The sequence below is a fragment of the Sinohyriopsis cumingii genome, chromosome 11 (genome assembly GCF_028554795.1).
Source record: "Sinohyriopsis cumingii isolate HCF-2022 chromosome 11, ASM2855479v2, whole genome shotgun sequence".
In the NCBI taxonomy this organism is placed as follows: Eukaryota; Metazoa; Mollusca; class Bivalvia; order Unionida; family Unionidae; genus Sinohyriopsis; species Sinohyriopsis cumingii.
In genome coordinates this window covers 5,258,750-5,274,471 of record NC_142971.1, presented here as the reverse complement: position 1 = coordinate 5,274,471, position 15,722 = coordinate 5,258,750, and the positions used below count along the sequence as shown (strand labels likewise).

General features: G+C 34.1%; 1 protein-coding gene across 1 annotated transcript in view; it reads right to left on the bottom strand.

Annotated features, from left to right (window-relative positions):
• Positions 1–2,669: 2,669 nt before the first annotated feature.
• The window catches only part of LOC149787554 (uncharacterized), a 29,139-nt gene continuing 16,086 nt past the window's right edge, over positions 2,670–15,722 (bottom strand). The window contains exon 4 of the mRNA XM_089973699.1: positions 2,670–14,335. Within this exon, the coding sequence (XP_089829825.1) occupies positions 13,307–14,335 (1,029 nt within the window). The 3' untranslated portion in view covers positions 2,670–13,306. The remainder of the gene's footprint in view (positions 14,336–15,722) is intronic.

The window sequence follows — 15,722 nt, the reverse complement described above, 5'->3', positions numbered from 1 at the left end:
CAAAAGGATCAACCTTCATAGATCTGATTGGATGAAAAAGAAGCCCTGTAACAGAACACTTCTCCCCATGCCACATTTTCAATGATATAACACTTATTACAATTGCTCACAACCCCAACTGGAGTTCCAAAACCAGGAAAGAATAGGAATCTTACTGGATACGGCGCCTTAGAACACTGAAACCAAGCAGACTAGAAAAAGACAGCCATACACAAATAAAATTATCTTTTGCAGCTGACACATTTTCTTCTAAATAATTCTCTAAATTTGCTTAATAGCCTATAATTTACTACCCTAACAATGAAATATCCAGGATATAATTTGTGCTTACATAAATTTACATAAAACAACAAATGTCATTATGGCTCATTGACTTCTTGGTCAATAAAAATATTTTCCGGCATCTGCAACTAGTTGAAATAAACTAGTTGAAACAATATATTTAAAGGTTTAATTCCTATAGAAACAGCCATGTAAAGTTTTGCAAACACAATGGCTTTTGTGTTTTATTTGTTTGTCTTGTCTGTGTTTTGTATTTGCTTTTGAAAATGACTCACTGAGAGTCAAAAGCGCTTCGGATAGTTAGATACTATTTTTGCACTGTTCGTTGTCACTTTATTGCATATATATATATATATATATATATATATATATATATATATATATATATATATATATATATATATATATATATATTGAAATGAGGAAAAAGTAAATTTAAAAGAAACTAAATAATTTGAATAAAGTGAATGTATTAACATAAGTAAACATTACACAAATATGCAAATGAATCAATAAATTTATAAACAAAAACATTCGTGCATATAAATATGCATACATACATATGTATTTACATACATAAATGAAACAGACTTATAATTGTACATTTCTGAATAAATGACTTAATAAATAAGGAATGCTGGGAAATTTTTTAATGTAAATAGGTGATTTCTCTCTAATATCTCACTCTATCAAACATTTCCTATTGTTGTATTTTACAGTTTCATTACCAGTCTATCAGAGCTTTACTATGCAGAAGTCTGTCTCTGGTATTAGTATATTGTCAGAGAACAATGGCCAGCATGCTTGGTTGTGCTTTAGTCTACTCCAATTATTTATGAATTTTGAAACATGTTTAGCAAGAATCCTTCCTGTTCAAATACGTGTTGTAACATATGTTCAAGTTACAGCTATGTTCACTCTAACTTTGTAATTTTGAGGAGTGCAATGTTTTTACTACATGATTCCTACGAGGGATGGTTTTTCATTGGATTGAAATATGTCATGTGATACATCTTCATGTTAGTCTTTCTATATGTCACATGGTTTGTCTTTGACTTTTATGTGACATCATGTTAAGTTCTTCGTGTCATCCACTTGAATAGGTATTAGTGCAATTAAAAAACAAATCACAATTTTTTAAAATTGAAAACTTTCATAATACTATCACTGAAATTGTCGCAGTGAATATAAATTTTGATGAACCAGTAAACTATAATGATACTGACCTTCACTTTGCATTGGTCAATGTGACCTTCACTTTGCATTGGTCAATGTGAGGTTAACTGATTCATACAACTTCATATTCATTTCAACACAAGTCTGTTCCTATATAGCATCAAATTCATGTTTTAAGAACACTTTACAACAATTCTTATGTGGGTATGTGAGAAAGCTTGCCAGTAGCTTCTTGTGGGTTGGTGGTTCTTTCCGAGGTTTTCCTTGGTTCTTCCACCACCATTAATACTGGCTACCATGTATAGCCTATCTTGTGCTGAAAAATGGCATTAAACCCCACAACAACAACAATTCTTAATACTGATGTATAACAATTAAATTCATGAAAGGGCAGGTTTGATGCACTTTAGATCCCATTTAAATACAAGCTAAAGACATAATAACAGAAGACAATGTTATTTTATGTAAACAACATTACAAGACATGTATCAATTCATGTCTCAAAATCTAAATTTACATGCACTTAAAAGTGATGAAAATGTGTTATTGTGTAACCAAAGGTAGTCATTCCCTGTCATTACTAAATGACATCTATAGACGCAATGCTTTATACAATCATAGAATTAGCTGTATTAAATTGAATATTAATTAATTAAAGATACCTTTCAGAATGAACATTCAGGCGTAAAAAAGAAATGAATACTTTAAGTACACCTGCCTTGATCATGATAAGCACCGTTGACTTTGCAGATTGGGTATTATAGAAAGATCCAGGAACACCGTCTTGTAATGATCCATGTACAGAATTTTGCCCATTAAATTAAAACTGACCTTAAATAATATGATCTTAAGTTATACATTAGTTAATTAGCCATACTTATGGAAGAATAAATGGTGCCAAAAATAGCATGATCATTGATGCCAAGGACATCCATCTTATAGAGTGGCATTTCTTGATATTCCATAACATCATGTTAAATTTAAGCAAATTTATTTAAATGAAAAACTTTTTATTGAAAATGATTAAGTAATATGTAAACAGTTACATCAACTCTGGTTCAGAGTCCATTCTCTCAACATTTCATCTCTTAGACACACTTGTAAGTATTTGCTTGATTTAAGTTGAAGTCATAGTAGTATATAAAAAATAAACCAGAAAAAGAAAACATTCACCATTATTGTGTAAAGCAAATAAACACAAAAGTCTTAAGTCTGCTTTCTTTTTTAATTACAACTGAACCATCAGTACTAACTGGTAACTTCACAAATGATACATAAATGTTTGTCTGGATTAACAATTGCTAATTTTTTTAAACAAAAGTACTATACATAGAACTATATATACAGTATTATTCTAATAATAAAGTTTTAATATATCTGTTCATTTCCATTATTAGATAAAACCAAATAACTCATTGCATGGACAATGCTAAACAATATATTATTATTGTGGAAAGATTAAAAGAAATGGCTCTACAAGATCAATGTTTTGACAACTCGGGCATTATTGATAAAAGTTTTGGAAATAAGGTAGACAAGGAGGAAAATTTATAGTGAGAAACTTAAAGTTCCCATGTTTCCACAAAACCTGTGGTACTCTTGTCTTGATGTTAAGGAAAAAAATTTCCCCTTAAATATCTGTAATTTTCAGTGCATTCTTCACTAAGGACAACTCCGAATATAGACCTAAACATAAAAAGTATAATCAATAGAGCATTTACCCTTGTGTAACATGCATCAAACTGTAACAGTTCACAGCGTGTTGGCACATAAGGGACACATGCTGTTGGACTGTATGCAATTAGTGCAGTCCCTGACCTTCTGAAGCATTATGCAATAGTAGACTGGAGTACCAGCATATACTGTTTGTAGCTTGGTGCAAGTTATTCATGACTACATGCAAAATGTTGGAGTACTGTATATACTTGTTTATAATCAAGTCAAACTGTAAACAACAAAGATCCTGATCTTCTTGAGACTTTAGCAACAATTGTTAATATAAAAAAATTAATTTGAAGTGGCAAAAATGACAAAATTATGTGAAACATTTAAGTTCATTTCAACAATTTTCATGCCTTTAACTATACTAGAGCACTAGATTTGGACCACACGTCATGCATTGTATTGAAATGCATGACCATCAATGATATTCATTTTCTCTAACCATTTTTATATAAAATGCTTTTCAGTTACTATTTAAAGTAATATTATTTAGATAAGCTATCCACTGTAATATAAACTGAGTATATTTTCTAATATATTAAAATCAATATGCAACTTACGTTGTAACTATTGCACAATATCTCAACAGATGTGTGACATCCAGTAAAAAATGATACAAAAGAGTAAATGATCAATGTAGTTTTGAGGCACAAGCATTACAACCAAAATCATCATCAACAACAAATATTTAATACTTTCTGATTTAAGAATTCAGTCATGTTCAACTTGGTTTGATGGAAATACCACTCCAAAATGTTGATTTCCAACTGAACAATTTCTGTGAAAAATATCTAATGTTTATTAATACAAATTAAATTCTTAATTATCCATAACTATATTTACATCAAGACATTTCTATAAGACATCATGATTTTCTTTACAGTTCACAGTACAAGCATGTTCAACTGCAATTATATTGCAAGTTTCTACATAACACTACTGCACTAGAGGGAACCAGTAATTGTAAAAACAACAACATATTCAATCTGTGACTAATTTACTTCTGATTTATTTTTAAACTTAATAACTTAAGATATTATCCATTCACTGCACAGAGGAATATAAATAACACAATATGCATGAAAATATAATTATTTTCATTAATTATGCAATTAATTATTTTCATTAATTTATCCCTTGTGGGATGAAATTCATCAGCCCATGAAATGTAACACAGAAACAGCCATAAAACACTTGATGCTATACCGATGATCTAAGCCCTCATTATTCTATTAAATGTTTTATGTTCTTTGTGCCGTAAATATTATGACAAAATTACATGGAATTTTCACATTCACCTGAGATAGTAACTGCTGTATTGCTTTTGATTCAGACCGTATTTGATGTATAAGCTATGCCCATCTGACCAATGATTCCAATGGACAGAGAATAGCACATACAATTACTGCTTGAATGCAACCGAGTGCAGACCATCTCAGTTCAAAATTATATGAATTATAATCATAGTGGAATACAAACACTGAAACTTAAACGATTGCATCATTATAACCATGATCTTTTGACTGTCCCTCTACCGCAATGGATTTATGGGCAAAGGCTAATGATGATCTTGTGATTAAAAAGATTGTCGTTTAGAAACTTTAAACCAAAAGTTTATGCTAACAAGCCAAATGGATGGATGGGTAATGAATAAATCAACAAAAGCTGTTGAATTTCATACATTCTGTAATTAAGTAACAAGTACAGTAAAAGCTATCTTTTGTTAACAAGAATTTATGTATGGTATTTGATGCAGAAGATTACAAAACTTCAACCAACTGTGAATATTTCTAAAAAGATGAAAATTTAGAAAGCAAGCAGATGAAGTACTCCAGCTAAGAAATTTTTTTGGGCCAGGAGGCATCATTTATGAATAAAAGCATTTATTAGTGAAACCAAACACTTGAATCCAAAGACAAAATTTATCTCTTTTTGAAAGTAAATACCATTAAGAGCATATTTAAATATGTATTCAACATTAAACAAACAAAAATACATAAACTGATAGAAAGCAGAAATGTTTTAAGGAGGTATTTTAGTAATTTGGTAAAGCAACAGAATGAGGACCAATGAGGGAAAAATGTAGCACCCCTCTGCTTCCATCTAGCTAGAACACTGCAAACACCTAAAAAATATACTGCAGCAGTGGCTGCTTTTTTTTTATGTTGTCTGGGTTGGACTGTCAAAACAACAAAGGTGCTTCTGGCAGTATGGTACAGTAAAGCTACATCTTGCAGGAGAGGGATATTGATTCAGAGAAATAAAACACGGATTGTCTGACTACTGAATATACACTATAATATTCTGAGTTGTCATCACATAAGGTCCTAGCAGATATGGTTCTATGCAGTTTGTAGGAGCCATCAGATCAACAATAAACACATAGACCATGATCTGCCAGTGCATTATGTGACTGCAGATCAGGTCTGTTTTTTGCACTTGGGCTCAACTTATAAGCAAGTATATTTAGTAATACTCTTCTGAACATATGTATCTTAATCTACATTACTGTCAATACTGGTAAAAGATATGTATACAAAGCAGCATGCATGAATTACACTAAAACTGCAGGATTTTGGTTTTAATTTAATGTTGGCAGTAAATCTGAATAATATAACAAAAGAAGTTAGTAAACCTTGGCTCAAGGTGAAAAGACAGAATTCAATTTGAATCAGAAACGTATCCATAAAACACCATGATGCAAATGAGGAATGCTTTATGTGCAAGTGGAAAAAAAGCTGTAAAATGGGAGGCCATATGATAACTTTGACAAATTTTGTAAGAAAATGTTAAAAATGCTGAAAGCTTCATACCAAATTTAGTTTAAATACATGTATGCATTAAAAATTACTGAGCCAAAACAAAAACTAGTAATGGACAGGTATGCTCTGATGAATTGCATGGTTAAGAATATGCACCGTCCATAATATATTGCTTTGTGAAAAACTGCATGACCAAATTTTGCATACACTTCCCAGTCTTCTTCACTATCCTTGATTTAAAATATGACAAATATTCATATCTAATCTTGCCAGAATACGGCAATAGTAAAATAAGCCATTGTTGCATTCAGACCGTGGCACTGCATGTTTCAAGCACGTCACCAACTCACTTTCGCAAAAATATGCATGAAAAGAAACAGCACTAAAAGAGCTATAATCCAATAAATTTTAATTATATCATTGCAAATCTGTAAAATTCTGAATTCAGCAATGATAATTTCATCCAATGAATAGTGAAAGAAATACTGTAGCAGTTTTGAACTTGTCTTGTAACAGGCTTAATTGACAACACCTCTTGTAATTGTTTGACAAAGAAACTAACAAGACCTCATCACATCTGTATAACATTTAGCTGGCAGCACCTTTACTAACTGACCTACAAAGAAAGTCTGTGAACTTGATATAGTAACCAATGAATTTTACTAAACTCTGACGTTTATTTAACAGTTTAATGAATAAACAAATCAAAGACAACTGATACATTGATACTTGGAATATCTTAAGAATGGTGTCTGATTGCTCTGAGTATGTGCTGATCAAAACCTTTGAGCTGGCAGTCATGCATGGCAAATACAGGTGTTTTACACACGCACACACAGACAAGGCTTGTTTGCCTCTGATGTTACTACATATGCTAATTTTCAACACTGTTGTAAGCCTGGAATTGGGGGGGTACAAACACAAAATAATAAAATGGTAAAAGCAATGATATACATAGTAGAAATCTGGCTCAAATACAGCTAAAATATGTATCTGATCATATGAAAAAGTTCATTATGCTAGGTAGTTGCCCACATTGTCAAACTACCTGTAATAAGAACAGATTTTGCATTTCTGATTTGTCTCAAGTTTGAGCCTCATGTACAGCTTAACAATGAACTTGCTTCAGATGATATTAATTTGGTACACTCCCCTGAAGATAGAGTTTTCAAAATAAAATCATATCTGGTGATTGCCATATACAACCAGGTAATAGTGCTACCTTAAAATGTGAAGAAAATCCGTAATGAACAAAAGGACAACATATGGGGTGTATATCTGTAGAAATATGAGATACTGAAAATATGAGCTTAGTTTCTAATTCCCCTGGTTACAAAAATTTAATAAATTTCAGCCCGATGTTTTCATAATAAAAAAAACTACGCAACCCCTCCCAACTTCAACTGGTCACATCTTCATAATTAATAAGAAATTTTTAACTGAAATTGGGGTGGGGGGGACATTTACATAGATGTAGACCTAGAAACTTTTTAAAAGAAATCGGAGATGGTCCCCATGGAAGATTTGTGACCCAAGCGTGAACTCAGGCACATTTTGTACAAAAGAGAACTGTCCATATGTGAAGTTTTAAGTCACTGACATATTCTAACAAGGTCTATTTTACTTAACACCTAGATAAGAAATATACAATTTTGCAGGGCTTGCCTGGTATATGGAAATGATGGTCCACAAATGCAGGTTAATATGAGTGAACCTGTACAGATTTTGTGAATGCCAATTTCTCTTAACACATATTGCACACCATTAGTAAGTTCCAGTTTAAAAAAAAAAAAAATTAAAAGTATTCAGTTTCTCTTGCGACTTCTTAGTTTCATCATTATACTATAGCAATGCATGTGTTCACTTGGTCATGATAATGTATACAACACAATACTTGGGTGGCAATGCAACACATATCCCACAACAGATACATGTATCATACAAGTATCAGGTGATACAATGCATATCATAATACAGAAACTCAAAACATGTCCATTTATTTTTCATCTAATACCTATGTTGCTGTGTTGATTCTATAAATGTGCAGTATTACCTGAATACATCATGACTAGTTTGCAGATTCTGTATGCGGTTTAGTTATTATATGCACAATACCATGGTAATTGATTCCAGAAGCCCAAAATATTCCCAGAGGGGGGCTTTACATATACCTACATACAAGATTTTGTCCAGCATTTGGGTCTTAGAAAAGCATTATGGCTTTAAAAATTACTTTTATTTTACAGATACTGAATCTAAAAATTGGGTTAGACTAAGATGGGGGCCCTGAGCGGCCGAGTGGTCTAAAGCGCTCTCCATTACGGATCACTGCCATCTCACCTCTGTCTGCATGGGTTCGAGTCTCGGATTCGGCCAATGTGGATATGTGAGAAAGCTTGCCAGTAGCTTCTCGAGGGTCGGTGGTTCTTTCCGGGGATTTCCCGGGTTCTTCCTCCACCATTAATACTGGCTGCCATGTATAGCCTATCATGTGCTGAAAAATGGCGTTAAACCCTACAACAACAACAACAAGACTAAGATGTCAACCAAACTGCAAAAATCTGACAACCAAATGTTAGAATGCTGACCATTGTAAACAGCAGCTAATTTCATCCAAAATATGGAATTCTTTTAATCGAAAATGTTCCACTTATTTACTTTGTTGCTGGCAGTCAAAAGATGTAAAAAGTATTAAAAAAAGTAGACATTTTAAGTTCATTTTAGGTTTTGGGGTACTGTTCCAAAAAATGATAATCACTATAATGGAGGAAAAAGATGAGACTGTTAACAGCAACAAAAAAGCATTTACACCACCCTAAAATTTGTCTAATTTGAAATTTTTAAATGCAGTTTTTAAAATAATTTAAAAAAAGAATTTTAATCATTATGCACTTCTTCTCATGTATACATTATGTGAATGAACACATAATTTAATAAATGTATTAAGCAATACACAAATTACTGATGATGTTTGATAAAATGTTATAAATCATAGAAATTTCTGAAGGAAAAACAAGAGTCCCTCAAAGGTACTGACTACTGTCCAAAAAGAATTTCCAAAAGTCTAAGACCATTTCTACCTTTTAACTGTTGAGTGGTTAAATAGAGCTCTCATAAACACCTAATCACATGTATTTGGATGCAAGTTTTTTTTTATCTTTGAGAGAAAATCACTTATGCAGGAGTTCTCCATATGCATACAATAGGTGAGTCACAAATTCAAAAGGCTTGCCAGTCCTGCTTCAACCACCTGCTGAGTGGGAAAATGGTCATTTTTGCTGTGCAGATATTTACTATGACAGAATTCAGCGACTGAAAGAACCTCCAGATGTGCATGTTGTCATTATGAGAGTACATCAAAGGAACAGGACACAATAGCTACGGAGTGGTGGGAAAATGTGCTGATATTTACAGTGACTGAACTCAAAGGCTTTTGTTGTTGTAGGGTTTAACGCCATTTTTCAGCACACAATAGGCAATATATGGCGGACAGTATTAATGGTGGAGGAAGAACCCCGGCAAACCCTGGAAAGAACCACCAACCCACAAGAAGCTACTGGCAAGCTTTCTCACATATCCACATTGGCTGAATCCATGACTCCAACCCACACAGACAGAGGTGAGATGCCAGTGATCCGTAATGGAGAGCGCTTTAGGCCACTTGGGGCCCCTTTTCACAGGTGTAGGTGAAAGAGGATACAATATATTGGGAATAAAATGAATAGAGAAAGGAAACCATATCAAAGATTCAAGCATGAAGAGTGGGTTGCAATGACATAGTTTTGCTATGGCCGAGTTACTTTCAATAATACAGATTAACATTCACATTTTCATTACTGCAAATGAAATGGGTATGGTTCTACGACCATCAAATGTTTTGGAGGCAACAGCAGGAATTTACTGGGCAATCACAAATATCTGATTTTCAAGATTGGTCACCCAGGACAACCATGCATTTTTCCAATTTTTCTGCCAATGCTTACCTTTGGTACTTTTTAATTATACTGATGCAGGTGTATCAACCAGTAAAACTTCATTAGGTGAAATAGGACCAATATATTAAATGTGTAATGAATGAACAGCTGAAAATACACAAGGCATTCATGTGTAAGAATTATGTTAAAGTGACCATGTTTTGATTAGTCATGTGTAAGAATTATGCTAAAGTGACCATGTTTTGATTAGTCATGTGTAAGAATTATGTTAAAGTGACCATGTTTTGATTAGTCTTGATCACTCTCCCTGAGATGCTTTTACACGCTACATTTAGGTGGAAATTGAGTCCAAGATAATGGTGGGCATAATGAACAAACAAATCAACAAACACACAAAACATCCAACTCTCACAACTGTGAGAGGATAAACAAGAGAGATTATGATTGTTTTGTTGCAGACATCTCTGAATTCAAAGGCAGAAAGACACAGAGATGTACACGTGGTCATTATAAGAGTATATCAAATGAACAACTTAAGCTTTCATTATCATGTTCGTTTGCGAGTGTAGTTGAATAAGTAGTCGAGACTTGGACAAAATGGGGTTAATGAAAATTGTAATGAGACAGAGAAGAGTGCTAAAATTGGTAGATCTTAAAGTTCAGATGAAACAGTACCCAAGTGTAAGAAAGTGTCCGATGCCTGGCTAGTGTTTGGAATAAGACCTTTCCTTGGTTTGAAAATATTCTGTCTCATTCGGATAGACAAACAGCAGCTTTAAGTCAGTGGTATAACGAATTTGGAAAATTAAACTCCATGGCAACCACTGGTTCTTCTCATCTGGACATTTAGCCACTTAAGGTATACCCAATATGCTTCTGGGAGGGGACTGCAACTTTTGCTAGTGGATGTTCTATTTTTAAAATCCTAAGGAGAACTCTCATTAAACTATTTCTGATATTCTTCAGTGATGACAAGATCTTCCAAATTTGCTGCTGTGGTGGGCATACAGGGTATCACAGTATCTCCAATTTTATTTGGGCCAACAAGACATCATAAGCAATCTTTAAATGAAAACTTCATTTTGATAAAACCAGCCATTCAAGCAGCATAATGATAAAATAATTTTCAAGATGGCAGATGTGGTGGCCATACTGGATTCGCAACCAGCACCATTTTCGTTAGGACAAATCAGACATCAAATGTCTTCTTATGAAACCCCATGGCAATATTACCTTTTGTTTATGATGCATAGAAATAAAAAGATTTTCAGGATGACGGCTGCATCAGCCACAACGGAACATCAGATCAACACCATTTTGTACCAACATGACGTTGGTAGTGATAAGATTTTTAAGAGAGCCACTGTGGTGGCCATATTTGATGTACAAGTACCATTTTCATTTAGGACCAACTTTTGGGATGAATAGCTGTAAAGTGTTAAGTTTCATGGCATTCCTCCAAGTAATTTAGGAGGAGTTACGATAAAAACTTGTGCTAATGAGCAGACAATGGACAAACTGCTATCCATAAGCTCTCCTAGTTTATGACTAGTACAGCTAAAAATGAAACAAAATTTTATTTATGTGTGCATTGCAAAGGACCAGCTCAATACAGTTTGATCTGTATGGTCATAAACAGAGGAAATAGAGTTGGGAAATCAATTTTAAGAGAAGAAGGGTGCTCAGAAGCTATGACTCCTTTTAAAGATACATGGAATGCTGGAAATCCAACTTCTTCAGGAACTCTTCGACATACACAACATCACATGTCAAGCTATGAAGTTGATTGACAAAGGCAATAACTCTGTACAAAAATGGAGGCAATTAGACAAACCCCATTGAAGACATCTATGTATACAGCTCACGTGAAGATATAAAGGTAACTATCAAGAACCATAATTTTAAAACTATTTCCATGGATACAGACTAGACAAATTCCATAAAAGCATATCTAGGAGTAAGACACCATGATCTGACCAAATTCCATCATAATATCTTGAATGGTTCTGTAACAATGGCTATAATTCTATCCAAGACTGAGTTGATACGATAAAAGCCATAAAGATACAAAAGCATCAGAATATGTCCATTGCTTCTTGAGCTGTACTATTTGCAAGCAAAGTCCCATGGGAAGATGCAAGTTAATTTCAGGGGCTGAAGCACTTGACAAAGTGAAGCTGATGAAAAGAATCATAAAAGGTGAGTTTAAATTTCTATGAAACAATGATCCTACCCACATGAAACTGCATCGTAATATGTTGAATCATTCTTTAGCTGTGCTTGTTACAAGCAAACTCCCATGTGAAGATATAAAATTAACTTTCACCGGTCATAAATATATTACAAAATTGAGATGGTTAGACTAAACCCATAAAAAGGCAGATCAAGGTCTATGAAACAATGCACAAAATTAGTGTAATTTTCCCCAACATACTGAAACTTCCTGACAAGTAAATTCCTGGATTCACACAGGACAATGTGTCTTAGCTGACATCAGTTGGAAAAAATATTCACAAGCATTTAACCAGTTTATTCATGGATCTGTTTAACAAATTACCTAGGGGCCCCGAGTGGCCGAGTGGTCTATAGCGCTCACCGTTCCGGATCACTGCCATCTCACCTCTGTCTGCGTGAGTTCGAGTCCAAGGCTCGGCTAGCGTGGATACGTGGGAAAGCCTGCCAGTAGCTTCTCGTGGGTCGGTGGTTCTTCCCTGGGTTTTCCAGGGTTCTTCCTCCACCAGTTATACTGGCCGCCATGTATAGCCTATCTTGTGCTGAAAAATGGCGTTAAACCCTAGTACAACAACAACAACAACAATAAATTACCTTTTGTTCAGGAGCCATTATTTCCAGTTAGTAGGCTAGTGCCTGTGAATTAGGTGATAAATTGCTCTTTCATATAAATATTAAAATTACTTTTGATTCCAAAAATCTTTTTAAATTATTATTTCCAATTACATGAATGTTGTATGGACAAAGATTAAAGTGACATTCTAAACCAAGAATATAGTGCCATTCAATACCAGATTCTTGTGCACATGATATCTAAGTTCAGTTACATACAAAGTTTGATGACAATGCCCTGAGGTAATAAAATGAGTAAAAGATACTATGCAGCCAGTCAGAACTGTTATCGTTGGTATAAACATATTTTCACCACAAAAAAAAAAGAATATGTACACCATACCAGTGCCTTAAAACTGACAACAAAAAACTTATCCATGGTATAACAGAGAGGCAGACAAAAAAAAAAGAAAAGGACAAAGGTGACACTACATGTTCCAGTGTCATGGTGGGGCTTTAAAAAATTCTTGTAAATTTCAACAGTTAAGTACAGCATGATAAAAATTCACGAAAAATTCCTATTTAAAATGAAACAAATGATAGGTTGTAGTCCAAAGTGCAATGCTATAATAGTCCACATAAAACTCATGCAGACTTGTCCTGAATTTCATTACTTGACCTTTTGTAGAACAGAAGATAGGCATTTTCTCTGATTTCCCTTGTTGTAACCTCAAAGTCCATGTTCACCTCTGTCACAAGCTCATCATCAAATTTGAACCATGTTCCATTTTCATTGAGGCAGTAGCATACATAATGGCCACAGTTTGTTGACTCAGCTCCCAGATGAATACAAACAGCATAGAGGTCATATTTGTAGCTGTCATGCACTGCTGTTAAATCTTCTCGCTGAGTTACATTATCATACACTATGTGAGTAAGGTCTAACCCTTTCACTGGAATACTGACTGGTGAGGTCAGTTTCCTGGACTGACGAGAGAATGGATTGAACGAGAAACGCAACATTTGAATAACTAGACAGTCTGGGAGCTGTCTGAGGAGACAACGACGTTGTGCATCACACAGTCTGAATGTCTGATATGTATTTGATACATATCCTTGGTCACTAATAGGAGTAGACGTTTTAAAGGCATTATCGTTAAAACCACTGTCATTATTGAATCCTCGTTCCCCAACTATTGGAGACATAATTGTTTGAGTTCTAAGTGGTGAATGAACTGCTGAGTCAGTACCTCCCCTTGGATTAACTGGAGTCCTTTTGTTAACATATGAATGGATTGATACACTTGATGGTGTACTGCTTCTGACAAATTGTTGTACACCACCTGACTTGTGGCACGGGGCACACCCCATACCCTGATGATCTTGCCCTATCAAATATTCAATATTACAGAACTTTGTGAAACAGTCTTCTAGAAGAACCAGTCCTGAAACATCTCTTGGAGCAACAATTGGAACAGGCAAAATGCTAAAGGTTTGTGTGGTCACTGATATGTGGTTGCTAGTAAGACAATGGTAAGCTTCTACAAGTTGCCCTGAGAACATGTCATCTACAAATGAATTGTTGTGCTGCTTGTGGGTTAACCACTCTAAGTCTGAAAGGCGTTGTATTGGCTCAGCATAACTGTTGTTATCCAGACCATGGGCCTGGCTGATCTGCAAAAGAATTAAAAAAATAGGTTGGAAAATAACAAAATTGTCTTTTTCCAACATGTGGAAGTACATGACTTCTAAAAATACTAACTATATTTTTCCATCCTCAGGTACCAAATAATTAACAAAAAGAGTTCCTGAAACCGGCAACTTTTTAATATTAATTTTTCTGCGGTAATGGAAATGCATTTAGTAGCACTTAATAAACAAAATGTCAAAACAAGAGTTCTGTGGAATTCTATGTTTCAAAACAGAACAGGTGCAGGATTTAAATTTAATGTAAATATCGGGAGAAAAAAAACCCCAATAGCTTGTATAATGCTTACCAATGGCGAGCAAAGAAAATACTATTGTTATTAGTGATGAGTGCATTGTAAAGGGACCCGGCTCATGACATGGCCTTAAACAGATGAAGATAAACATTCAAAGGGCTGTTTCCTTTTTATGATGTCAGATGCAGAATGCTTTAAATAGTTCAGCCCTAAGGTTTATGTTCGAGGACTTTTCAAGAGTATTTGATCTTATGGAAATTGAACCTTGTTCATATATTACTTGGCTAACTACTGGTGCTGTGCTTCATTGAATCAACCAAAATTTAATCCCATTTTACTTATTCATTCATGATTTCTAAATACATAAAAACAAATGAATAAAATTCTGAATTAAAAAAGTTAGGTTAAATTTGTTCCCTCTGATACAGTTACAGAAATTTTTTGGGCCAAATTCAAGGATTTTTATATCTTCGAAAGTCCTGGTATACTAACAGGGTTTTCAAAAGCTTTAAAACTGATGAGTCATTGGACCACTGACACCAGTTCTCAAGAGTCAAAGCTGAAATTTCAAGAGTCAGAAGTCATGAGTACATAACTGAGATTGTTTATTATTCATGGAGCAACTTTTTCTTAGAATTGGTACTAACTTTCTATTTCTTTTGATTCTGATTCAGAGAGTTGGAATGATCATCACTGGCAGGTCATTTTTGAAACCGAGACAGAAAAGACAATATACTTCATTGAGCCATGTTCATTAATTAATGTGAGACAGTATATGATAATGATAAACAAAGAGGTTTATATCTTCCACTTTACTGCAAAATTTTTTTTTAAAAATCCATAAGCAACTTGAGTTTCCTTCAAAAGATCACAGACTGGTGACCACTAAATACATTGTGATTATTAAGTATCACAATGAACAGACTCTCCATTGTTATCCTGTCCATATTTCCAATGAATCACTTTTTTTATATTAAAAGTTTTGCTAACTGCTCTCAAGCTATGTTCATCCTGAGGAGAAAGTGTTTGAGTTAGACACAAGATATATTCTCAAGCCTCATATTTTTTTGGGAGTGTGGTGTGGTGTGGTGTGTGCATTGGGAGAAGGCTTCGTCATT